General features: G+C 34.2%; 1 protein-coding gene across 3 annotated transcripts in view; it reads right to left on the reverse strand.

Moving 5' to 3' along the window:
* The window catches only part of MCTP1 (multiple C2 and transmembrane domain containing 1), a 476,028-nt gene that overhangs the window by 137,224 nt on the left and 311,396 nt on the right, over positions 1-27,408 (reverse strand). For all 3 annotated transcript variants that reach the window (XM_054688463.1, XM_054688462.1, XM_054688464.1), the window contains 4 exons: positions 25,902-26,004; positions 25,460-25,561; positions 25,005-25,079; positions 22,892-23,011 (listed from right to left, as the gene is read on the reverse strand). In XM_054688463.1, the coding sequence (XP_054544438.1) occupies positions 22,892-23,011; positions 25,005-25,079; positions 25,460-25,561; positions 25,902-26,004 (400 nt within the window). The remainder of the gene's footprint in view (positions 1-22,891; positions 23,012-25,004; positions 25,080-25,459; positions 25,562-25,901; positions 26,005-27,408) is intronic.

Here is a 27,408-nt window from a genome sequence, read left to right on the forward strand (position 1 = left end):
TGTGTATGCGTGCACACATGCACATGCATGTGTGTGTGGACATGTGTGAGCTCATGAAGGCTGTGATCAATTTATGTCTGGCAAGAGAAAGCATAGCAGAGGTGGCAGAATGTAGGCAAAGTGTCTGCCATCTCTGGCCTAGAAGATGAAATGTTATGGGGAAATAAAGGTAGGATAGGAAATGACTTTATATAAGAAATAAGGTTAGAGTATTTACTAAGGTTTGATTTAAATATCTTCCAAAAAAAATCAGTTGTTAAAAACAGTTTGGGGGCTTGTAATTATTTCTCCTTATGAGTTATAGAGTGGTTTATGAAGAAAGTAAGAGCATGAATCAAATATTCAATACTAAAGCTGAAGATACAAAATTTTAGAAATACCATGTAAATGCAAGTAGAGATTGCTTTGAACTGGTCACAACTCCAGAAAAGAATTTGTGGGGTCTGGAAATTTGCAATGTGGGACCTGCATATGTGAATGAGACAAATGGGATGATTATTAGGTACGGCGAAAGGTTGTGTTCTTGCAAAAAAGAAAGATTTTTCCTTGCTATATCTTCAAATGTTAACCAAAAAAGATTATCTGGGAGCAGCTGTTCCACGTATTCTAAATAGAACAGATACCAAGTACCAAAAGGGACTATGAAAGATCATCCTATATTTCGTTTCCTTCTGTTTCTTGGACATACCTCCGTTAACACTGTCACCAAGTGTTGCTGGAAATGGACAAGACTTTCTGTTCTTCGTTCTTTAAAAGAAGGAGTTGGAGAGATAAGGACATTTAAAAAATATTTCGACACACGTGTGGACATTTCATGTTTGTTCATTTCATAATTTACTTCCACATCTATACATCTACTACAAGAGCACTAAACTTCATGTCAAGAACCTGCTTTGCCTTCTGGGTCTAAGGTGGCAGGGAGGCTTGCAGGAAGCACAGAAAAGAGGAGAGATTGAAGAGTGTCAGGATGTCAGTCTCAACAAAATCCTGGCAGCTCCCCAGCTGCCAGTTGTAAGAACATTTTTTCTGAACCTCCTTCACTCACAAGTTTTACATTATATTGATGATAAAATGAATGAATCTTTACCATCTTTTCCCCTGACTCCAGCAAGTTCTAACTTCTTTCTTCAATTTTTAAAAATTGTCTCCTTTTCTCTCTTAGTTCTTCCTTTACCAATGTATCATGTATTCTTCGTCAAAGGTACGTCAGTGACTTTTCTATTCAGACTTCACATTAGAATAACCTGAAGGTAGTAGATTTTATTCATTATTCCTGGACACTTTAAATCAGAATCATTGAACAGTAGAAAGCGGTGTATGAGTGGGTCTTCTAACCTTGGTGACTCTAATGATCATCCTATAGGATGGACTATATTGTAGGTGAGTGGTTCTCAAAGCGTGGTCACTGGGCCAGCAACATTAGCATCACCTCTAAACTTGCTAAAAATGCAAATATGTGAGTCCTGTCTCCATCCTATTATATCACCATCCTTGGGAGAGGGGCCCACATTTCTGCTTTTAAAAACCTTCCAGATGATCGGAAACATTTTAAAATGTAAAAAGCTGTGTGCTAGATCATTGATATTTTCATTGTTGAAGATCTTTAGTGAGGTTTCATTTAAAGTGTAGTCACTAGCCATCACCAACAGGATCACCCCATGGCCTACTGAGATTTTTAACCTGTAGGTTCAAGAAGATCTCTAGGTGATGTGTGTTTATTTCAAAGGCTATGAGGCACTGTTCTAAGAATTTTTTAAAAAAAATATTTATTTATTTATGCATACAAGAACTGGGGTACAGATCAGAGGTATGGGGGGGTGAGAAGATTCACCAGAGACAGAGTGGGGAACATAACAGGCAGATTGATTGAAATACACTGCTGAGGAGAGCAGCGGGCGAGTCAGGAGAGGTCTGCTGTGCCATGTGGGTAGCTCCCTGGCCAGGGATTGAACTCATGCTATAGTGGCTGTGGATAGCTTCATAGGTTACATCTTAACCCCTGCGCCACCAGGGAGGCCCTGTTCTAAGAATTTTTCAATACTCCACAAACTCTGTCACTAGTAGTTGGCTGTTATAATCCTATTAATAAATATATTTGTTCATTTCTCAACACTGGGACCCATTTATTCTTTAGCTATTAAAAGAAAAAGAAAGTTTTCCCTATATCGTGCCAGGTCTATGTCTTTTTCTATACTTCTGTTTCTGTTCTAAGGGCATTTTCACATCTCTTGAGAAAGGGAAGAAATAAAAGGTCAAAATTCCTGGCGTTTTCTTTAGCTCTCAAATGTATCCATTTCATTCCTCTAGAAATAGGGTCTTTGATGTTTGACAGAGAATAAAGACGGATTCTTTGCTTTGTGTCCTCTTCCACACATAGGAAGGGACCTATGGAGGTACAAAAATCTTTATCGACCATATTGAGAGGCAGCAATAAGTGTGTGTGTGTGTATATCTCAAGATGGATACATTAATGTAGAGAGAGAGGGAAATGTCATTTCCACTAAAGAAGTTCATCACCCCTTAGAGTTAAGCCCTGGTTTGAGAACATCCCAGATTTCTCTGTAACAGAGGGAGCCCTGTCATTTCTTGTGATTATTCTAAAGCTATGAGAACCAGTGTAATGGCAAAAGATCACAAACCCACCTGCTCAAACACCTGTTTTTTTACTCTTCTATTTTCATTTGCAACTTCAGGCTCATTTAGCTCAGATAAAAACTGATCCCTTGAAACCGAGGTCTGTCACCTGCTTGGTATCCTAGCCTAAATCTTGATTTGGGAGGGGTGGTAAGCAGGTGGAGAGAAGGGCTGTTGTGTGATTTACATTTATAGCTAATAGAACATCTTCAGAGCTGCAAAGAGCATACTAAAAAATAATGATTGAAAATTTTACCTGAATCTAACTACAGTCAACATGTAACTTGACAGTACTTAATAAAGGGATATATCATTAAATCTTCTAATCAGAAAATCTTGGAAGAATAAAAGATTCAAAATCAAATGTATAACATTAAGAAATGAAGATGTCTCCCTAATATATAAAAACACTTTTCTCACCCGTTTCACCAGTCCACTCAGAACTTCGTCATTCAAGTTACTTTTTCTGAGTTTCTGCCCTGCCCCCTACCCTGTGAGAAAATGACCTCTATCTAACCACTTACGATGTGAATATTTGTTGTGAACCAGCTGCAGCACTAATAACCACTGATCCATGGAATCAAAGGCGACTCCTCACTAACAATAAGCTCTTCTTGTTCCTGAAACTGCACTCTGTAACCTTTGCAAGTATTATAAAAAGTAGGCATGATGGGTATGAAATGCAATCACAGCCATAAGTTTCTTATGATTGGATTAACCTCAAACTTCAGAAAAGTATGTAGTTGAAGGTCTATCAACAAGGTGGTAACTGATGACACATACAATTTCTAGAACAATGAGGCAATTTTTTGCAAAGTACAGATGCACTGTACTGTTAATTTGGTCAACAGCTGAAAATTAAAAGCTGACAGTTTGAAATATGTTGACGTAGTGGTGACAATCAAAGATTAGTTTATTTCCCACCTAAATATAATTTTCCATATTAAGAAATATAATCATTCAGAAACAATTGTTCAAAAGATCCCTGAAATAAACCCAGCTCCATTCTCTAAAAGACAGAGTTTCTTGGCAGCAAACGATTGCACATGGGAAATGAGGGTGTGTAATTCTTTTGAACTTGTCAAAAACATCAGGAAATTGGACATTCATTTCCATTTAAAAGTAAAATATATTTGATTACATTAAAATCCACTCCCCTCCTCAGTAGTTATGACTTTAATAAAGTATAAATGTTTTCACAGACAGGTCTTAACCTATTTGGAATGAAATTTTAGAGAAGAGCCTGGACATTTAATGGGCACCCAGCTAACTTGAGAAAGGAAGGAATGAAGGAACGAGAAAGTAGATCAGAATTGTACATAAAGGCCTATTAACAAGAGAATTGTCTTTCTGAAACAAAATCAAAAATTATACCTCTGAAATCATCATGTGCCCATGAATGAGAAACAAAAGGTGCATTTTGGTATGGAACACATGCTTTGCAACTGTTTGAATTAATACACTGCAATCAATTATTCTGAAAAACAACTGAGAAGAAAGCAGGATCTTCTTTGCCATTTAAAAACTACATTATACAATGACACTTTGCAGTAGATGTGTAAAAACAACAAGTCACAATAACATTAGTCCTTTTGGCTTTTAACTCTTCTTAGTAGAAACAAGATTAAATAGGTCTAAACCGGTGAAGGTTCCCAGATACTAACAGCAATCATCTCATTGTATGTGAGAATGTCTGACTTCAGAAACCCTTTTTTGGTAATCTTTGCTACATAAGCACTAAAATATTATCCTATATTTTAGAAGACTCGAGAATTTCTTTTTTATCTGAAGGCTGTATGAGAAATGAAGCATTATATTCAGACAAATAGCTTCATGATTTTTAAGGTTCCAGGTTATGTCCCCTACAATTCTGCTGTCTCCCACCTACATGGGGTCACAATGCAAAATAAAGTCACCTCTGAGCAAAATCATGAACTTCAAGGCCAAACAACTGCATGAATAATATGCAGGCCACAGACCATCATCAAAGTCTGGAATTTATGCAAATAACACTGCTTACATTTAACAGATCTGTAATGGTGTAAGCTTTTCCAACCTAAATAAACGAGTAAATGGAGTGTTTTTATGGTGCAAGATTGCTACCTACAGGCCAAACTGCAGAATGACATCCAAGACAATCGGGATGGAGTGGGGAGAGGTAAACAATTGTTTATAATGGCATGAAGGGTTTTTTTTACTGATAAATGGTAAGCCCAGGAGCAGATGGAGATTACGTAGTACACATTAGGATATACACTGAGAGTTTTTATTTTAAAATTACAATCCAGTTTTAGAGTTTTCCATTGTTGCCCACAATTTTTCTTCTGGAAATTTATTTATCTTTTGAAAAAATGTAAATTACTTTATTGATTGGGAAAAAAATACTACTTTCAGTTATGTATTTAATTCTTCTGAATGAATAGTGCGTCTATGCATAGATTCTATACAGAATCTACATTGACAATTTAAATTTAATTTTTTTTTTGTAAAGCTATCAGTTACAAAATTTGGAACTAATTTCCTTAGTTTGAACAAATCTTATGAGATAGTGTGTATGGTGAGGGGTGCAATATACACTATAAACTCCAGGACTCCACAGAACTTTAAAAATTCAATTGTTTAAAACCATCTATTTTCAATATTTAGTGTAATTTAAATATTACGTATATTTTAAACACTGTTTCTTCTTTAAGAAAATAGCAAATATTTTGGAGGTGAAGTTCAGAAGATAGTCCACCTTGCAATAAGTAAGTTTGATGTTCACTTGCGAAAATGTATCAAATTAACACTGAATTCTCAGTAACTTATATAACAGTCATATTTTCTGAAACATGAGCAGTGCTGTAAGACAAGTTATTAGAGATGCATTTTCCCTTCAACTATAAAGAAATTCCAACTCTAAAGAGAGTAGGTTTCAAAACTGAATAATATATTATGGTTAAAACACATCAACAATCTGTCTCACCATATGTACAAATAAACATATCCCACTATCACTGCACATGCCCAAAATGAGGCCAATAAAACATCTGAAAAGGTAGAGCAAATTCTTCCTCACATTGTTATAGATACTAAATAACATTGTCAACATTTCTAACATATGCATAAAGACAGGATATCTTCCTTTAATACTGTTATGTATATACTTCAAACCTGTTTGTTCATCTGATGAAAATGCTGTGCATATTCTTTATTTCAAACACAATTTAGAAATACTCAGGTTGAATAAGGACAGAGCGCTAGTCTTTGTAATTGAATTCGATTCTGAATAATAAAAATTTACATTATAATATATTTTTGAGATATTTAGAAGTAGTAATCTAAGGAGAAATTCAATTAATAAAAGAGTTCAAATAATATAGTCATCAAAGAATAAGCATTGTACTAGTAATAAATATATTTTATTATTCTAATATAGTTTATATTCTGAGGTCTAGGCAATAATATATTGTTCAGCATTTTCACCGAATTAAAATATGAATTTTAAGCAATTAGGTGATGTTATAAACATGTGTAATACAATCTCTAACTTTAAGGTGAAGACATTAGTCCACAGGTGTTCTTTACACTACTATTAAAATCTTCTAAAGAGAATATGTTTTATATATGGTGTTTATATGAAGTCATGATATATAATAATGTTATAATTAAATATCTCAATTTTATTTTAATTAAGTAGATGATCTTTTTATTAAAAATATTTTCCTGTAATTAAATTGTTCAGAAGAGATTTTAATAAAGATTGAGGGCAAACTACATAATTTCTAAAAGCAGATCCATAACAAATTAAAAATTAATATTTAATTCATCCAACAATTCTTTTATATAGTTTTCAGTAAATTAGGTTGTTACTTTTCCAACTGATATATACTTTGTGAAGTCAATACAATTGTGAACAGAATTAGTGAAAATGTTCAGGATGTGAGAGAATTATTAATTAAGAATAAGAAAAAGGTTTTAATGTTGCCCTCTTAGGTAAAATAGATTTTAAAGTCCTTGTTATTATTTACCTATGGTAAATTAATATATAGAGCCCTAATCTTACGATAACATAATTATAAGCCACAAGAAAGGGTAGGAATTTTCCTATTGCATTTAAGAAGCCTTTACAAAGAAAATACAAAGCTAAATAATAAAAACTGTATATGGTTGGTGATATTTATCCTAAGGTTATCTATCAAAATAAATTAGAATTGCTGATTGTAAGAAATATTAGTAATATTTTGTTGGTATAATTGTAATGCTCATAGCAAGATAGCCTACTGTGTTTAAATGCTGTGTTAATGTGGGTTGTGTATTGGAAAAAAATGCCAATATATGAAACAAAACTTTTTCTTAGCTGGCAGAACTACATTTGACATTTTGTTCTTATTATGTATTTTCATTGTTCTCATGCTAAACATGAATGAATTCTGATACTAAATTCACATTATCAATATGAATTCTAGACCCATAAGGTCTCTTTCTAACAATGGATGTTACTTTTACCTTTGTTACATTCTCTGCAAAACTTATTGGTAACATACTTTCAGAAAATGCCAGCCAATAAACTACACTAAAATAATTTTCTTTATAAAAGCACAGTGATCTTTGGCATCATTCACTATTTTCAAAGCCATAAAAGAACAGATAACAAATATATGACTCACAAATTATCAATTATGAAAAATAATCTGGTTCAGAAAGCTGCTCTAATGTAAAAAGATGGATCACTTGTCACAAACCAATAAAGGCTATTGTTTGTGAATTCAATATTTGATTTTATCATTTATGTTGGGCAACTTAAAATGATTTTTAAACCACATTACTTTTTGAAAAAAATTGTTATAAAGGTGAACACGGGAGTTGGGGGAAGAAGAATCAAGATGTGTAATCTGTCATCCTTGAAACAATTTATATATATATATTTTTCTTTCTTACACTGAATTCAGTCTACAAATCTAAATCGCAAAGACTCAGTTAGCAAGGGTAGATGTGTTAGACAGGTCCCTATGTGTTCCAGAGAATGCACAGTAACAGGAAAATTAGTGTGACTAATTCTATCCTTTTTTTCATGCGCTATTCTGAAAGCTAAAATTTATTGCTATGATGCTTCATTATGTGGGAGATTTGAACCCTATATTTTTTGAAGCTATGTGTAGTTGTTGCACTTATAAAGGTACCTGTTTTTACTTGTTTTGTATTACTCAGAGAAAAGCACAATGAAGGTACCCGGCTCAGAAATAATAGAATCTCTTCCTGATTGTTTTATGATAATATAATGAAGGAAGGAGTACAATTCTCACCAACTAAGAAGAGCTATCCCGTGAGTGACTGGGCTGAAAATTTTCTATGTGGTATTATCTGAGGTCGGTCTAATACTGTATCTGCTTTCTGATATCCCAATTGCATATACCCACTTGTAAATAGGATTTGGATGTCTAAGAAACTATTTTGTCCATGAGATAGGTGATAACATATGAACATGGTATCTAGAGGTGGCTGCATCCTCACCCCTAGATAACAAATTTGATGATCAGATAATACAGGACACAAGTGAGTTTCCATGACATAAAATGTGTCAGACATAGGTAGTGGGTACAGGGGCCATAATGCAAGTTAATGGGGACTAACCCCAGGATAATGAGGTCCCAGGAAAGGTATCTGGTGGGGACAATGTAGAATAGTGAAATACAGGATAATTTGAGTTTAAGGGTAGAAATGAGTCATATCCTAGAGACATTATTGCACAAATGTGCCTTGACCACAGAGACTTTTTTCCTTCCTTAATTCAGTGAAGGAAAACTAGAAATTCTAAAATAAACAAAAAAAGGAGAGCCCAAGGGCTTAGCTTTGCATGCCAAAACATTGGAGGAAAAATTACATATTAAACTCCATGTTAACTTCTAACAGCTTGTTTCAGGTGGGGGGTCATGAATTTTGCTTGAAGTAGGGGTCATGAACATTCTTGGATATATTCCTACTTGCACTCTGGAAACAAGTGAAAATGAGGTTGGGGGACAGACATAATTGAGTAATATTCAATTATGGTAACTGCTAGCTAATGAAGACCTATTACAACTAAGTTTTTAATAGAAAATGTGCTAATTGACCAGGTTGGAGCTCAGAACAAGCATATGGCTAAGATGTTTGATTACCTAGTCTGGTTCCATGTCAATGATCAACTATAACACTGTAAAAAATGGGTATTTCTGGGCCTCCCTGGTGGCGCAAGGGGTTGGGACACAGCACTGTGAGGCTGTCTGCAGCCACTACAGCGAGAGTTTGATCCCTGGCTAGGGAGCAACCCACATGGTGTGGCAGACCTCTCCTGCCTTGCCTGCTGCTCCCCTCAGTGGTGTATTTCAGTACATCTGCCTTTTCTGCTTTCACTCTGTCTCTGGTGAATCTTCTCACCCACCGCATCTCTGGCTTGTACCTTGCTTCTTGTATGCATAAATAAGTAAATCTTAAAAAAAAAAAAGAGTGTTTCTAAGACAACCAAAGAGCTTGCTGACTAAGGAGTAGGTAACCAACTTGAGAGATGATTTTTTCCAAATATTATATGACCTATTATATAGTCCCCATGCTGTGTGACTTGAAGGCTGATCCAGTGAAGAATGCCTTTTCTAGTCCCTTATTCAAAATATTCACCTTGTACTCAGCCTTGGCAACTTTGAATCCCACTCTTGTACACAAAACATTGCATAGAATTTATTTTTTTACTGGAAAGGGTACATAAAGGAATGAATCTAATTTTCTGATAAAAGTAAAACAAGTCAACATACACTGACTAGGTCCAAATATAGTATTCAACTTCATGAGGAGTAATGAAATTTCTAGTGTTTCTGGGTAGGTTACTCTCCAAGTCAAAGACAACCTGGATAGCAACTTTCAGGAGATGGGCATTTCATCATTCACTGTTATACATAAAAAAGAACCACAAAACTTTCTTTTCCAATGTCATTCTAAACTAAAATTCAAAACAGGTGTTTGATGCTAAGGCTGTAACCAAAATATTCCCCCTTATAACCTGCAACTCCGATAAGACTTCCCTCGGAAATATAATGGTTACATAGTCCTTGTATGGCTTTAACAAACCCCTATTTTCTTCTTTCTGCACTATACAATGTGCAGTCTATTTGCACCCATTCAGGACTAAATTACAGATAAAGTTACAGCAAATTTGTTTTCTCAAAAAAGCAGTCAGCCCTAATATCCCCTGAGTAATAAAAGCCTTGTCTTTCATTCAGAACTAGAACTGGCATAATTTTCTCCAAGAAACAAACTCTACTTCCTGTGACAATGGACCTGTTCTTAAAATTCTGAATGGGATACAGCTCAATTTGCAGGTGTTCAGGTATAAAGGTAAAAGGGCATTTGACCCCCCAACTGGCAATTGTTGCTGTGGTAGGTAACTTCAGTCTCCTAGTTATATCATTTTATTAGATAAGCTGCCAGAGTTTTCAGCTCTGAATTACAGAGGTAGGCTCAAGTGAATCAATAATTTATACAGATATATCTCATTCATTCTGATGGTATAAAGATACATACTAACAGCCTGCTGCAGCCCTGGAACAAAGCCAGAGAGACATTATTTAAAAAGAAAGAGAGAAGAAACCCATTTATCTATACGAGCAAAATCATTACATAATAATGACCTAATCGCTTATTAATTTTATTTTTCAACTGCTTTAACAAATAGTGTGTGATGAAGTAAACAAGCTCTTTATGAATCTCAATAAGATTGCTCTGGCTAATGTTAAGCTAACATTTACAACTTTCAGATTGATTTTAAGATTGAGTGATATTTTACATAGCAATATAATACAAATGATTTGAAAAAGATCCACACGTCTAAGAAGTTTACATTAACTAGCTTAACTAAATCTCTCAAATATTTATTACTGAATTTCAGTATAAAATTCCTTTCTAAAAGATGAGAATCAAACACATTTAGGGACTATACACTTAGAGTATTGCTAATGTAGCCTTATGCTGTTAATCATTACCTGGGGAAAATTATATAATGTTTTATTCACTAATACTATGACATTTTTATTAACTCATAATCCCTATGCTAACAGTGGAGCATTAAACAATTTATAATTAAGAGGGCAGCAAATATTAAAAATGCCTACTTAAAAATTCCTCAATCATGTTAAAGGGAATCCTCTAATGCATGCGTTTCTCTAAAGGAAAGCAGTACCAAAAGCTAGATGGCTGCAACATAAATTAATAATCAATAGACTAGATGACTTAGATAATATTTTTATAAGTTCCTATTGTCTTGTCCTTAAGAATGATAGGAATTTGTGATCTAAAAACATGACATAAATCTCTCCTAACAACTTTAATTATAAAGTGACTGTTTTTTGACAGATCTGAAAATTTATTTGAGTATAAGATGTGTTAGAAGTATGTCTCTTGCCCATTTGACTGTATGCCGTTCAATGCTGGACACTGATTTCAGACTTGGTTTATGAACACTATACAAAATTACTAAGGATAACAGAGCCAATGAGAAGCAAAATAACAATTAGAGGTGATATTCAGGTACCCTATTTTCCTCTACCAGGAGAAATTATCTTTCTCCTTTTCTAAGGAAACCCGCTGGAGAATATGGCAGCAGATGAAAGTCTGAAAGAAAATAAAAGGGCACGCCTGAGTGGAAAAAGGGAGAGAGTGAGACAGAAAGAGAGAGAGAGAGCGGGAGTGAGAGAGAGAGAGAGAGATTGAGAGAGAAAAAGAGAGAGAGACTAGCGCTGTGGTCGCCACCTGAAGTCCTTATGCCTTTACATGTGATACTCTGGGGCTGCCTGCTGTAACCAGTTAACATTTCTGGCCTCCCAAGAAAATACAACTACTCCCTTAAAAGTAAAGAGAGGAAGGAGAAATAATGGAGTGCCCCATTTCTGACAGTCAAGAGGGAGAGGGGAAAAATGTTCCCACACTGATCTCATTAAGATGAACGAGAATAATGAGTGTGAATCTTATGTATGAATCTCATAGTAGATAGAGGAGGGCATAAATGTATCCCACATTCACCCTTTTATGATGCCTGATATACTACATTTATTCTCAGCTTCATCTGATACTACTGTTGGGGGTTTCTGTTACAATATTATAGCTTTAACTTCAAGTTTTGCCGCTGAAGTCATCTGAGTCAGTCATTCAACACAGCTTTATTGAGTGTGCATGAAAACGGGAAGATCTGTTAATGGCAACTGAAATGCATCTCAAGCAGAACAGTCTGAATTTATTTCCTGTCACTGGTTCCAGTAATGGATTAAAGATACTGACAAATGGCATTTTTCAGTTTACAATCTATTTTATTTCCTAGTTCTTTAAACTTAGGTTAAACATTCTAGTCAATTAGAAATAGAGCCCAGGTATTATTAAATATATCTCCAGTATATTTTTAGAGGAAGTCATGTATTTTCAGCAAACACTGATGGGATATTTTTCTTGATGATTTATCTCTTTCTTAGGTTCCATATGGAATATTTTCCAATAATAATTTCAAGATAAGTATTTTTTCAAATATCGATACTTATTTTGAAAGGCCACATAGATCTCAGAAACAAAAACTTGTGTTGTGGTTGTGTACATTATTTAATATTAAATGACCCACAGAGCCTTCTGTTAAGGATTTCAATTCATTTCATATAGATGATTTAATTTAATTTTCTTCACCACTGTAACTCCACTAACAATATATTGGTCCACAAAGGTTATAGCTAACTATACCAAGCATAATCAATACAATGAGGTGGGGAGCACCGTACAAATTCTAGTAGTATGTCAAAATATGCTCAAACTGCTATTATTTCAGTACTCCCACCACTTTGCAAAGAGATATTCTCTTCTATTCCTTATTACGTGCAAGAAAAAATGTTAATCTACATAATTTTAAAGGAAATTTAATGTGAGAGCAATATAATGAAGCTGGATCACCAGTTTTTCTAAATTTTCCCAAATATATATCTATATATCCCCTTATTTCCCCTGGCATTTATTTAATTTAATGGAAATTTAGGTCATGGACAGGTTCATTTTAGCTACCAATAAATCAATATGGATCAATATAGATGGTTTAAACTCTTTAATCAACTCAGTGAAAATATATGTTTGAAACCTGGGAAATATATTCTTAATGTGTCTACATTTATTTTGGGAAATAAGTAATTTATACCACTTAGAGGCCAAATGATATTTCTTCAGTTGTTTAAAATGTACCTCACTTAAATACACAGTGAACTATTTAAGAGTTCTTTATTACACTATACATATATCTCCCCACAGTGTTTTGGGGAGGTACAGTATGGGGTGACCTCCAGTAATAGAAAGTTTCATCAAAACCTAAAAAATACAGTTATGGGCCTCCCCTGGTGGCACAGTGGTTGAGCGCTGGGCTGCGAAGCTGCCCGTAGCCTCTGTAGCGCGGGTTCGATCCCTGGCCACTGGCGAGGGTCCCACAGGGCGCGCAGACCTCTCCTGCTGCCTACTGCTCCCCTGAGCAGTGTATTTCTTCATCAGTCTGCCTGTTCTGTTCCCTGCTCTGGCTCTGGTGAATTCTCTTACCCTCCCGCACTTCTGACTGTACCCAGGGCTTATATAAATAAATAAATAAATCTTAAAAAAAAAAGAATTAAAAAAATACAGGTATTACTTAAACTGCAAGAATAATATAAGCAAAGTGAACCCAGATTAATTATTGCAAGTAGGCAATTGTAGTCCTCCTGTGGCAGAACATTTCTTACCAGGAAATACTGAGGATTGGAAGTCCATGTGCACATTCTTAAAACCTTACAGGGCAATGTCAGATGCTTGATTTTCCTTGAATTTGACTTAGCAAATTTTAGGATAGACTGTTCTCCCTCCCTCCCTCCCAAACCTCCTACTTCCTTATCTTCTCAATGCTGCCTGTAGCATTCATTACTGGCAATTGGGAGAGAAGGAGAATTAGTGTCACAGTAGTCCCTTTAACTTTTAGCACTTTAATTTCCTCTACAGTAAAATGATCTCTAAGCTCCTTTCCAATTGTAACATTCTATGACTTAATTTTACCCTTCAAAGTTCACATGATCTCTGCCTTTGTATGCCCCTTCCATTGTTTTTAGGAAAGTGCTCTGTCCTGAAGCTGAGGCCGGGATAGATATGTTCCTGATATTCTGAACTTCAAGTCATGATGATATTGAAACCACTTTCGCATGTGATATTTCCATTCTGCAGCTACTACTCTAAGAAGGGATCAATAGGCTTTTGCAAGTGGCTCTATGTCATTATCAATTATTTTGCCACTATGGGGAAATGTGTTCCAAGGTCTAAGCAATTGTCTTGTACATCTTATTTAGAGGTTGAGAACCTATATGAAAAATGTTTCATTTTAACTACACATCAACCAAGATTTAGGACTTAGAAATAAAACTGTGGTAGAAGAATTATATTCAGAGAATTTGAAAAATGAAGGAAGCAGTGCCTACCCATACAAGCTAACAGAACCTTAGTTAAAGGTTTTTCTTACAGATAACTCGCCTTTTGATTGAGGATGCAAAAAGTGCTTGCAATGGAAGAACAAAACTCAATTTAAAATAAGTTAAACAAATCAGAGAAGTTTTCAACGTTGCATCTAACTAGAAAAGTGAACAAAGCTTTCTGAACTGCTTTATTTATGAATTAATTCTCTCTGAGTAGCAGTCATCATTTTACTAATATTTTAAAATATAGCATATATTTTATCCAACCTCACTATATTAATCTGTGTATAGTTAATGGATTATTTCTAACATTGGCAATCTATTATTTTCAATTAAATCCAAAAGATTTCTCTAATTGACTAAATGAAATAATATTGAATTCACGAACATTTTATAACAAAGATGGATGCTGTGTTCTTGTTTCAAACATGTAAGCATTGCCTGAAGTCTGCTTGGCAGAGTGTGTATAGAATGTTAACTATGGAAAATGCAGTGAAATTAGCTATTTATAGCTAAGTGGGATATGGAACATTATATATTTAATATTATTGACAAATTGCAATAGTAAATGTTTTTTGAATACTGTGGATAAATTGGTAACGTGCCATGCAGAATAGCTAGTAGGCTAATTATTTTCAGTTTTAAATGACTTTCCTATTTCACAACCTTTTTTTCTTGCCCTTCCAGTAAAGATCTAAGAGACGATTGAACACAGAAGCTTGTTTTAATATATCTGATGAAATGATACTCATTTAAGAATATAAAAATTACCCAGTAGTACTTTGATGGTGGACGTAAAGTGATAACATATATTTAAAGAAGAGTGAATCTATACTCCTAAAACATGTAAATTTGTGTAAACCAATGTTTCCTCAATAAAAACAGTTACCTATTAGTCATAAATATAGTACAATGTGTGGACAAAATTTATCAAGCCCTCATGAGAAAGATTATTTACTTAGACCAGAATTAACATTCAGCCCACTTCTCCATTTCAATGAAGCACAGCAACACACCCTTGGAATTGGTGTAGAGAAGAAAACTCTCCCAGGAGTTTTCATATGGGGAAGATCCAATTCTGCTATCTCTATAAAGCCAAACAAAATCTTTCCTTTAATTGAACTCAATGTAGTCAATAATTTTGTGGAGATCACACATTCTCATTCTCCACAGCAATTATCTGTGGGAATAATTTGCATTGTACGCAAACTATAGAACATCCAAACTAGACTTTCCCACCAAGAACTTGAAAGTAAACATAGTTAAATTCACATTAAACCTCATTTGGAGCATGCTTTCTCAACAGGGGTGATATGGTACCCAAGGGAATAAAGAAATGGTTCTAGTAGGATAGCAAAAAATGAAAAAAGCTTAGATATTACAATTATTTGTGGCCTTCCGAAGTTCAACACTCCTTGCTAAAATCTTATTCCTTAATGTTTAACTTATCTCATTAAATTAAATTAGATTTTTCTCTGTGTGGGGTGTGGATATGAAAATAATATTGGGAAACACTGACTTAAGAGGAAAACAATAGCCAAGTTTTGTTTCTGAAACCTTTTACATCATTTTAAAATTAGGGTTGACTTTCATTTTTATCCAAATATCTGTCTACACTTTGACATCATTTATATCTTTCCTTGCTTCTTAGCTTTCCTCTGTTTTTCTCTTCATTTAAGCCAACTCTAATGGCTGTTAGGAACCTGAGAAATCATTACTCTTTCATCTTCGCTCTATTACTAATCACTAATGTTGCCACTTGCTCAGTGTTGGACCTCTGTCACCATAGCAAAGGAGAAGATGCAGCAGTCATAATTCACAGACCTAATGTGGCAAGACTGACACTGCGGCTATATATTCAAATCTGACCATGAACTTACGATGTGGTAATATGATGCAAGAGAAGGAGAAATGAAAAGCCAGAACAACTTTAACAATATTTCAGATTATCCTCTCAATTGATAAACTAACTCTAGCACATTCATAATTCTAAGATATAGCTTCACAACTGGTTAATACAGAACAATAGGTCAATAAAAAGCATACTATTCCTATTTCTTAATATTTACCTGACACAAAGGGGCAAGAAAACAAGTGGAGAGTAAACTTGTTGACTAAATGTCAATGGTTGCATTTCTGTTACAATTTGTAATCTTTCAGAAGCATTATTATTGTTATTTTATACAATTTTACTAAAATATATTACATAATTATCTAATTCATTGAAACTGTTTACTTTGCATAACACTTTACTTAATAATATTTGGATAGTGGAATGTAACTTGCCATTTTGCTCAGAATACATATCCCTGACAATTTAGAAAGGTAGAAAATTCTTCAGAGGACAAGATCATTGGTTTAGGAATCTGGGGACAGATATTGAGACATCTCAGATTTCATTGCTTTATAATTTTTGACAATTAGTCATTTCGGTTATAAAATCTGGACCACACAACAAATTTTTAAGGTTTTTACAAAGATTTTGAGGATGAAACTATCTTACAGGTAATGTAAAATTGTTTGACATGAAATAAAACAGTAGCCATACAGCCAGAAAGAGACCACTAAGACACAGGTTTCCCTATCACCCCAAATAGCATTCCACACACATACATGCTCACAAGAAGGCTAATTCCTGAATTCAATATAGTATTATGGTTATGTGGGTGATATTTGTAGTTGTATGTTTGATTATAATATAGCACAATGCCACCAGACCTGTGAAAACTAGATATAATTTTATTTTACCCCAATCACTCCATAGAAAGAAATGTACCCGGATTATAGCATCCTACTGTTTCTTGTTGTAAAGGACAAAGGAGGAGAGGCAGAGACAACGAAAACCTGTGCGTGATATGCTTTAAGTATTAAATGCTTTTTGTAAATGTAAAATAAAATTTAGGAGAAATAAGCCTGTCAGAGACTTCAAGTCTCTATGGCATATGTGATTTTCTCCCTCCAAAGAGCAGGAGACTCTTTTGTTGACATCTATTAAAATAACAAACAAAAAAGGGTTTTGAACTATTTAAAGAGAACCAAGTGCTCACATGAGGAAGTATTGATTTATATACACACACATATGTATATGTATATTTATGTGTATATATAGGTGCATATGTGTATATGTATATATATAAACAATGACAAAACAAAAACTATACATTTAGTAGGTCTATACACTAGAACTTAGGATATATTAAGGAAATCTAGTCAAAATGCTTGGTCCATGAATATCAGATTTGCTGCATTTCCTAAGATTCAGAGTTGATTTCAGCTAATAGTGATCAATCAAAATAATTACTTAAAATTTGGGGATCTTTTACACATTTGCAAGAATTTATATAGAATGTTTTATGAAAGCTACCTCTTAAGAAAATCTTATTTTTCATAGGCCAATGTTTGAATAATTTTTTTCTTCCTGGGAATTCAGATAAATTTGGGGAAAATATTTTTTGGGAGTATGAACTTGAGTATTAGCATGGTCATTTGAATTAGGCATGCAATATATTTGCTCAAAAGAACATTGTAGCACTATATTCTTCTAAGTTTCAATACTCTTTGTAAAAGGAATTTTAGGCAAATTTGGAGGCATATAACCTTATAAATTAATGAATTCCTATATAGACTTCTACTTTAATGTATCTTTAAAATTTGTATCAGTTAAATTGGAAGTACTGTTTAGTAACCTTAATAAGTGTTTATGTCAGAGTAAAGCATGAATGAAGAAGAGTAGACAGAAGAAGTTGGAAGTTTACATTTTCATAATTGTAGGAAAATTCAAGAATGTAAGGATAGTGCCATCAGTAAGAGATAATTTTGCTTTTGGACTTGTTTCTTTGACTTTGGGGGCTCCTTCTGTTGTGGAGAATGTAACAAAAATTACATCTGGAACATTTCCAATTTTTCTGCTCGCACTAAAAAAATAACTGTAGCAAGAACCAAAAAAAATCTATAAAAATCATCTGAAAATTGTTATCTCTTGAAGCATATTTTTTATTAGTGTGTTATTACTAGGTGTCTCTAAAATTTTTTAAATAGTAATTTCTGTTGGAAACTTACAGTTACCTTCCGTATGTCCAGTGCCTTATATTTAGTAATATGAATGCTAACACTGGAACCATAGGTGACATAGACATTTCTTTGTTTTCACATTGCTACTTCTTCTTAAACAATAATCCCATTTTAGTCCTTGAACATGAAGGATGCTTAAAATCTCCTTTTTGTTTGTAAATTTTTTTTAAAAAATTCCATATGTTGTTTAATAGCAGCCATCTTTTTACACAGGAAGTACTTGATAAGGTATCCTTGAGAGCCTATTGTCTTCAGATCGTTGTATTATATTCCCTTCTCTGCAAGTTCAGTTTCTCCTTCTTGCCTGTGCTTCCTCCCTTTTTATTTTTTTTTTTTTTTATCATTTGGCTATACAGAGCTGCCTCATGTCATTCTTTGCATACATCATCTCTGTTTTTTCTCTTTTCCTGCATAATGGACCAGCTTTTCTGAGAGTAGCTGTTGTCCCGAGTGTGATCCTTTACTAAAATGGAGATTGAATGAAGGTGGAGCACAAATTATCTGGGAGCAAAGGAAAACCAGGCATTTGAAAAGGTCCCAGGAAGGGAAAATAATGAAGCAGAGTGGCCTCGATGAATTGCTATAGAGGGAATTCTCAGTTTTGACACAAAAGGAACACATGGATACCAAGGCAAACCTAGGGGGAGAATCTCAGTAGGACGCCTGTCTCGTAGGCTGGTCAGCAGAGAGTCGAAGCCAATAGCCCTCCAGATATGAGCAGAAACAAATGTATTTTATGAGTAATAGTTAAGCATTCAAACATGCCATTTTGGAACACAAGGTACTTTGAGGATCTGACATCCCTTCATAATTCATGTTCATTGTTCCTCTAAGTAAAATATGTGTCTCCCTTTAGTTATTCTGTTAGGAATTGTACTTTAAAGGCAACAGGACATTTTTGATAATGCACATCTTAAACTTTTCATTAAACTACCAAATTTAAATTCTACCTTTTTGTGCACTCTGACATTTTTGTCTGGCATTTTCATTAATTTTGCGACATACATAAATGTAGCTGAAATGTTAACTGATCAATACTTTGTCTCTCTCATGTAGCACTAGCGCTCTGTTCCCTAAGGACCACACAGCAGAACAGAAATTAAATGTGTAAAATATCAAATGTTAATGTTAAACACAGCAGCACTTACTGTATAACGACAGAAAAGGCTAAAACAATTCCAAATGGACAGATGGTACCACAAATTATCTACAATCACATTTAAAGATTAAAGTTTGTCCTGTAAAATAATTCTTTGACGCACACGGAAGTGTGTCCTTTTACTGATAGCTCAGTTGTCCAATTATTTTTGTCCTCATTACAGTGAGGAATGACAGTACTGAAAAGAAAGAGAGAATGTACACTTTTTCCCCCTATGTTGTACCCACTGACATCCACAAGAACACAAATGTCTGGTCAAGAGCCTGATGAAAATTAGACCCAATTTATGAGACATTTCCACGTCTACAATAGATGATTCCAGGAGACAAGCAGTGCCTTATGTACTACATACATCTGTGTTCGCTCCCAGGCATACAATATTCATAGTAAAATTTAAAAACCTAATTCATAGCTCACAAAAACAATGATATTCCCAGGAAGGTGTTTGCTTATATTTTATCCATCACCTTCCAGACTGATTTCAGCTTCTAATATCATCAGTCGACCTTGAATCTTCCCCACAGGACACAGGCAGTGCCGAAAAGGCCAGAGCAGCTCTAACCCTGCATTTCCTGCGCTTTCTACTTTAATTGACATTGGGACCAAAAAAAATGATTGTTTCTTTCATTTTTATTTCATTATTCCACAATTATTTTTAGATAGTAAATTAGAAAAGAAAAATCAAATGGAATAGAAAAAAAGGCACTTAAGCATTATAAAGTTTACTGATCTGGGCCTAAAACCAAGGCACATAATGGCACAAATGCATGTGCTCCATGAGGCAGCTGCATTTATGAAAAAGTGGGCCAAGTGGAACCAATATTATAATAATAGACCTGTGATCCATCAACAGGGAATGATGGGAACAATATGTTTGTAACAATGGGGTGCTGCTCATACTCTACTCCTAATGGAAAGCAGTTCTTTTCAATAAACTGCCCTAAAAAGGCTTTGGTTATGCAATGAGATCTTTGATAGATTTCACTTTTAAATACTCACATCATTTAATATCTGCAACACGAATAAAAATTCTACGGGCTTTTTTTCCCCCTGAGTTGTTATGTTCTTATGATTACAAGGTACATAAATTAAATGCTCTTTTGGAAAGGGAATGATATCTGCTGGCTTTGGGCATGGCACTTAATTTTTCTATGCCTCAGTTTCTTCCTCTGTATATTGGGAAAATAACAGTATCTCATAACATTATTGAGAATATCAAATTTGTTAATACATGAAAAGCACTTTCATGCACTATTGCCTGAAAAAAATTTTTCCAGCATGCAAATGTCTAATAAATACTAGTTATATTATTATATATGAATCTTTTATGATGGAATTTAATCTGAGGTTGAAATTGATGATTGGTAGAGGATATGAAATAGTTTAGAATTTAAAAGAAGGTCTAGAGAAGATTGCTACGTTAGCATTAAGCTCTGCCTGTCATCATTTAATAACTAGCTTTTTTAGAGCAAACCCTTATTCAACTAGCACCATTGATAAAAGGGTTTCTCCACATGAGAAAATTTTTGGATTGATTGTTTTCATTAGTTGGTGGATTGATTTAGACAGCTTTTATACTGGGAGCCTAGCAAGTGTTAGAGCCCCCGCAGGTGATACTGGGGGACCAGGGTGAAAAGGGCAGTGCTCCCATTCTCATGGAAGTCCCAATTCAGTTCCCAATAAATGAAGTTTGGTTTTGTTATTCATTGTTTTAATTGCTTTCAATAGAATGTAATTCAGTGCTTCTTTTTTCTTTCAATGAAACAGTAAATATTGTTTCTTCTAATATGCATTCACATTGAGGCTTGTGGCTTCTTTTTTTTTTCCCACTGCCTGTGCCAACAGTTCCTTCTCCTACCTTATTTGTGTCCTACCTCCTTTTTTCAGCTTGTATTTCATGGGACCAAACTTGTAGAAAGTGACCACTAAGAGAGGTGTTATTACATGTCTTGCCCTGTGAACTTCAACTCCTTTAACAGTGAAATCACTCAAGTGCTATCATGGATATGTAAGTTTCTCAGAATTTCAGTCTTTTTTTTATCTGAAGGAAATTGTTGTAAAGTCTGCCATCTTGAATTCATTTTATATGAGTGATCTCTAGCAGCCAGATGAAGCTTATTGAAGACTTACTACACAATGCAATACTAAAATGTTTGAAATGAATGTTCCCAAACAAATGATATAATTACATAGAGTCCTCTGTTTTCAAATTTTGCAAACAGCTGTGAGGAATGACTTTGGAAGGAGTGTATTAAATATGGCAGCACGACCTTTTTGGTAGAATATTATGTCTGTGGTATAAGGCTCCCTGGAACCTGGAAGTAATGGCATCGAATATACATAGAAGCTTAGTATCATTTTCCCCTCATGAATGTCAAAGTGCCTCTAGGCTAATAAAAAAATCATAATAAAGTTTGTTTAACAGTACCCGGATATATTTATTATGTGAAAGAGCCAAATAAAAAAATGTTGAGAGAGGCAGATTTTCTTTTCTTAAACTTAATGATGATGACAATTGCTTTCTTTAAGGAGACAACAACATGTCCATGGGAAGCAGGCTGCCTAACTTTCTGGTAACTTACAACACAAAAGGATATACACACTCTTTGTTCCATGTGCTCAGACATTAATGAAAGTCCCATACAAGGCCTGAGAGGAGGACAGAGCTCAAAGTACTAAGCAGATGTGCATACATTTGTTTGAATGGTAATACTAAAATGTTGATTTGTTACTATAATTCAGACTCTTCTAAGTCCCCATAATAGTCATATTCTGCTAAACTGGCAACTATAAGGAAGCATAAGGTACTCATAAAATAATAAATATGACAATAGAGAATTCAAAGAAGAACTCCACTTAAACATCAAACTGAAATCCTGAATAAGCAAAAATAATGTGAGAACAGAAAATCCCAGCTAAAGCTCAGAGGAAAGTAGCCTTTCGAATTTTCTAGTTGTGCAAGTTGGTCTCATCAGCAGTTTTTAAATAGCCAAAGTAAAGGACTACAAAATGAACATTGTTAGAGAACTATTTGGATCATCAAATTCTCACTTGCACCTTTAAAAAAACCTGGAAATCTCAGAAATAATAAAGTATCTCTTAAACAGGTCACATTCACTCCAATGGATTCACATATTAAAATATTACTGACTAACATCCTACCAATGATTCTCCTATTTTGAAAATTATATCTATAAGATGAATAAAATTGAATTGAGGATGGTCAAGATTATTAATTTTCTTAACACTAAGGACTTTTCTTGGCTCTGCTATTGGGATTTGGAATTATGCAATATGTAGAATTTTACTTTGTAACTGTCACAGAGAAAATTATACATTGGCTGAGATGTCTTGCATTCCGGAAATCTGAGGGGGGAAATATATTCTTGGACTCAGACCTTGAGCAATCCATCAGGTTCCTGCCCACGGCAAATCTGTCCAGTTAAGTCTTAAAATAGGAGTTTTTAAATGGCCACATCAACATAACTGTTACTATAGCCACAGAAACATGCAGCTATGATTACTGAATTTAATGAATAACAATGTAAGTAATACAGTATGATCATACCACAAAAGCAGCGAGGCTCCTTGGGGGTGAATCCCAATCAAAGCAACTATTAACGTAGTATGCAGCATTTACCAGCACCATGACGCAACGTTTCGTTCTGATAAAGTTTCTTAGGAGCAGCTGTAAGGAAGATGAAAATGTTATTAGACTTTGCAAGATTAAAAAACAGTAGATAGTCTACAAAATTCTCCAAGCTTTTTGTGATGTAAAAGGATTCCAAAAGTTAACAAAGTTGTAAGAATATACCAAGCAGTTTGGATCATAAGTTAAAGGAAAAGAAGTATCTCTGGAGAGGGTGAAAAGAACTGAAATATGAGAAATTTCTTAGCCAGCAATATTTTCTTAAATAATATTATCATGTAAGTTGGGCCTCATTTCTTTAAAAGTCAAAATCGCCAACAGATTAAAAACATTTTTTTGGTACTTATACACTGTTTACCTTAAATATATAATTTTAACCCTTAAATTTTATTGTGGTATTAAGAGTCTTTAGATGTTCTGACTTCAAGATGTTTTAAAGCAAAGTGAATAACTTGGAATGCTCTTATTTAAGGTCTTAGAGAAAAATCTATCAAATATTGTTTCATTATAGAAATCAATTTTAGCAGGATCTTCCCTTTCTTACTAACATATTCTCATTTCTTCCCTCTCTCTCCCTCTGCCTCTCTTTCCCACAATAAATTCAACCAATAATTTTCTTTTTCATATTTGTGGAGTTAGGAAAAATTTATGGTAACCAAGGGCTTTACAAAATTTTTTATTAAAAAGGAAATTCAGTGTTGATACACTTTTTAAAAATTTAAAAGTGAGGCATTATTACAACTATAAAAGGATAGCCCATACACTTATCTGATAGTTCAAAAATGTACCTACTTCTATGTTAATAGTTAAAATACTATGTCTGCAGGTTAATATTTTGTTACTTCCAAATAAACTTCAATGCTGATCTGGTATTTTAAAAATAATGGCTATGTGAAGTTTACTGAGGTCAAATGGAAAAAAAAATTATATGTGTGTGAGTGTATGTGTGTAAATATAGATGCGTGTACATGCATACCAGTTTTAACAAATTGTTAAAATTGAAATTCCTTTCAGGCAAAGTAAAGAGTCTCCCTATTTGTTTTTCTTCTTGGCCCCCTGATCACCTTCTTTCAGGAGCTACTTTTATTAATTTTATCTGTAATTGTGGAAAAATGTAATCTGTATTTCTACTTACATAGGCATTGTATATAACCCACTCAGAGTCTTTAAACAAACAAAGATTGCACAGTTTATAGTGAATTGATTGGATTAAAAAATATTTGTAGTCTTCTAATAGCACAGAAAATTATTAAATATTTTATCACACACAAATGAGCTCTGTAAACTTTATAGCCATAACAAATACATTTTATTTTAGCTGTGCTAATTGGAAGTAAACATTTTTAAAGGTGTAGCTTAATAATCTTTCTTAACTTGATATCAAACCTAATTTAAAAACTATAAATCTAATTACAAGATATCAAGCCTAATTTACAATTCCTTCATGATGGAAAAAATCAGAGTGCCTGATTTTTTTTTTTAACTAAAAATGCCAATGAAAGTTCACTTCTGAAAGATCATAGTCAAAATCTAATTAACAGGAAGGTTTCCCTTAAAAGATGGAGCCCCCTCTCCTGTGGATTAGAGGGAAGATCTTTATGCTGGGCTCGATTTACACACACCTGCATCATACCTGTGGGTGGTCTGGACATATATTTGAACCTCAGCTTTTGGTGTTCTCATTTACACATTCCATGGCAATCAAATTGTATTTTAGGTTCAAAATGATCATTCTTTTGGTAATGCATGAATACATATCCATTCTATGAAGCACCTACAGTATCCCCTTTCTTTTCTGACCACCCCCATCCAATTTATTAGTTTGGTATTGTCCTTGTTTGATCTTTAAACTAAAGGAAGGGAAAGGAAAAAAAGAAAGAAAAAAAGAAAGAGCCATTTCACATAAGTAGTAGATGATCATAAATTCCAGTCTTCCCCCCTCCATACCTCCAAAGTTTATTTGAATTTACTTAGATGTTTTACAGATATAATCAGGTCTTCCCAGAGGGATTAATCTTTCTTTGCTTTTTACCTGTTTAGAGAGTCTGTTTTCCTCTTCAATGTACTTCTGTTCTTTTGGTATTAATGTTCGTAAGCTGGCTTTCACCTATACATCAACACATGTGTCTGTTATGGATTCATATATAACAAATGTTTACAAGTTTTTCACGCAGTTCAATTTGCAATAATTTCTAAAGTTTCAAAGTTCTAGTTGCTGTGCTCATAAAATATAAATGTATACAGTTGCACATGCATGCTCTTCCATTTCTTATGCCGGCGAGTAGTAGCCGGAGCACAGCAGCAGCGGCAGCCGCCAACTATAACAGAAAGTGTGGGTGTGCCAGGCAGTGGCAGAAGCGTATTCTCCAGGATACATCAAGGTTTAGAGAAAATGAGGAATGACAGAAATTCTCTACAAATCAGGAACAAAAGCTTTCATGAAACTGAACTCTTTAGCAGTACAAAAAAGCCAAAGTTAAGACTTACAGCATTAAAAATCACATCTATTTCAAGATAGATGACCCCCTTTGTTGGCCCTGTCAGCTGCTTGTTTTTCAAGACGTAGGCTTTCTGTTCACCATTTTGAATCTGCGGGAAAAGGACATGACAGCCGTCTGTCTCGCGGTCTCCACTGAATACACTCCCTCAGTGACCTTTGACCCCCAGCTGCTGAAACTGACAGAGAACCCAAAACAACTGTGGCAATTCTGACAAGTACCTGTTCATTACCAGGATCAAGTCTGTCAGGAAAAATTAACTATCATGGGATTCAACATGGCCGTGAATTGAGTATGTTAAAATTTTTAGTGTTCTTATTACAGACCTTGGTTGAGAAATGACAGATATAGAGCTGAGGGTTTTTTTTTTTTTTTTTTTTTCCTTGAGCAAAAGCAACACAGAGCAGTGTGTCAGGTGAATAAAAACTTACAGACAGCAATGGTATAGCAACTTTGCCCAGAAAGTCAGCACTTCGATCCCGATCTTCATCATAAACTGTCACTTCAAGAACTGAATGGATATCTTTAATGTTGCTGCATAATAAAAATACATAAGGAAAAAAGACTTCATCAGTGGGGGGAAAGAACAAAAATGCTTTTGCAAATTTAGATAGCCCAAGCTGATTCTGTGTGTATGTGTTTTTATGTGGCTATTTGCATACATATACACATAAGGCAGCCTGGTATCTGACAGAATTTCCCACAATGCACCTTAGCAAATTACAGTGATGGTTCTATTACCAGGACCTTTGCATATAATTGTAATTTTGTTATAATTTTTAATAAAACGTAGTTTCCCATTTGGATGGGTGCAGAATAAGTTTAAAAAAAACAACAACAAAAAACAACCCACAAACCATCAGTGAGTGGCACTGATTATTTTCAGTCTTTGCCTTCTTCTTATTATCACAATGATTCCTATCTTTTTATTAACCCTCACATAGAACACTACAAAGTTTGCCATCAGCAAGAGTAACAGTATATTTCATATAGTTTTTCTCTTTTTTATAATCATAGTACATCTATTTTTTTGTTTACAACCCTCACCAAAACATTTACTTATTACTGTTAGGTTTATAGCAAAAATTAATCAACACAGAAAACAGAATGGACAAAATGTAACACTGATAGCTATTGTACCACCCTGGGATTTAGAAATTAAGTAATGTTCCATTATGTTCCAAAGACAACATATGTTAATAAATAACCGTGCGAGCTCTACATAATTTTGTTTCTGGAAAATAAGCCCCAATTGTTGACAGCATTTATTCTTTGATCAAACTGTCCACCAAGAAAACATGAATTAAGAGAAAACAAAAAAATGAATATATTCATTACAGAAAGACCACAACCACATGTGAGAAGAGGCTTTATCAGGGCACAATCAATTAATGGCTTTGATAATAATCAAACCTATTCATTCAATTACGCATTCCAGAGACAAACACTCTCCACAATCTTCTTAGGAGTGTAGGTCCCCTGACCAGGCTTTCATCTCTTATAAAAATGTGGAATTCCTTAAAGATAAATTGGTCAGATAATTAAAGCTGATTAGTTACTGGCTCTTAAGCAGAGACATTATAAGAAATTAATGAGGAATTTAGTAGTTTTTCATATACAAAAAAATAAAGCTATGTTAGAAAACTTTTAAGAAGTACTTCTGTTTGGAGAGTTTTCCTTTGTTCAGAGTTCATTTCTAAAGTCCAGTTTGAAAAAAAAAAAGCTAGCTTAGGAGATACCACAGTGTAGCTTTGGCAGCTTTTACAATGCATGATAAAAAAGATTCACAAACTTTTTAAAACAAAAGGAAAATTAACCCAAAGGGTGTTTAGGCAACCAGGACAATACTTAATATTCTTATTGTGCGAAAATGCAACAAACCAAAAATAAAGCATCTGCCAAATTTGAGACCGAATTGTTTGCTGATTTGAGCAATGG

This window comes from Talpa occidentalis, unplaced genomic scaffold (genome assembly GCF_014898055.3).
Source record: "Talpa occidentalis isolate TD23 unplaced genomic scaffold, MPIMG_talOcc4v2.1 talOcc4.6, whole genome shotgun sequence".
NCBI lineage: Eukaryota > Metazoa > Chordata > Mammalia > Eulipotyphla > Talpidae > Talpa > Talpa occidentalis.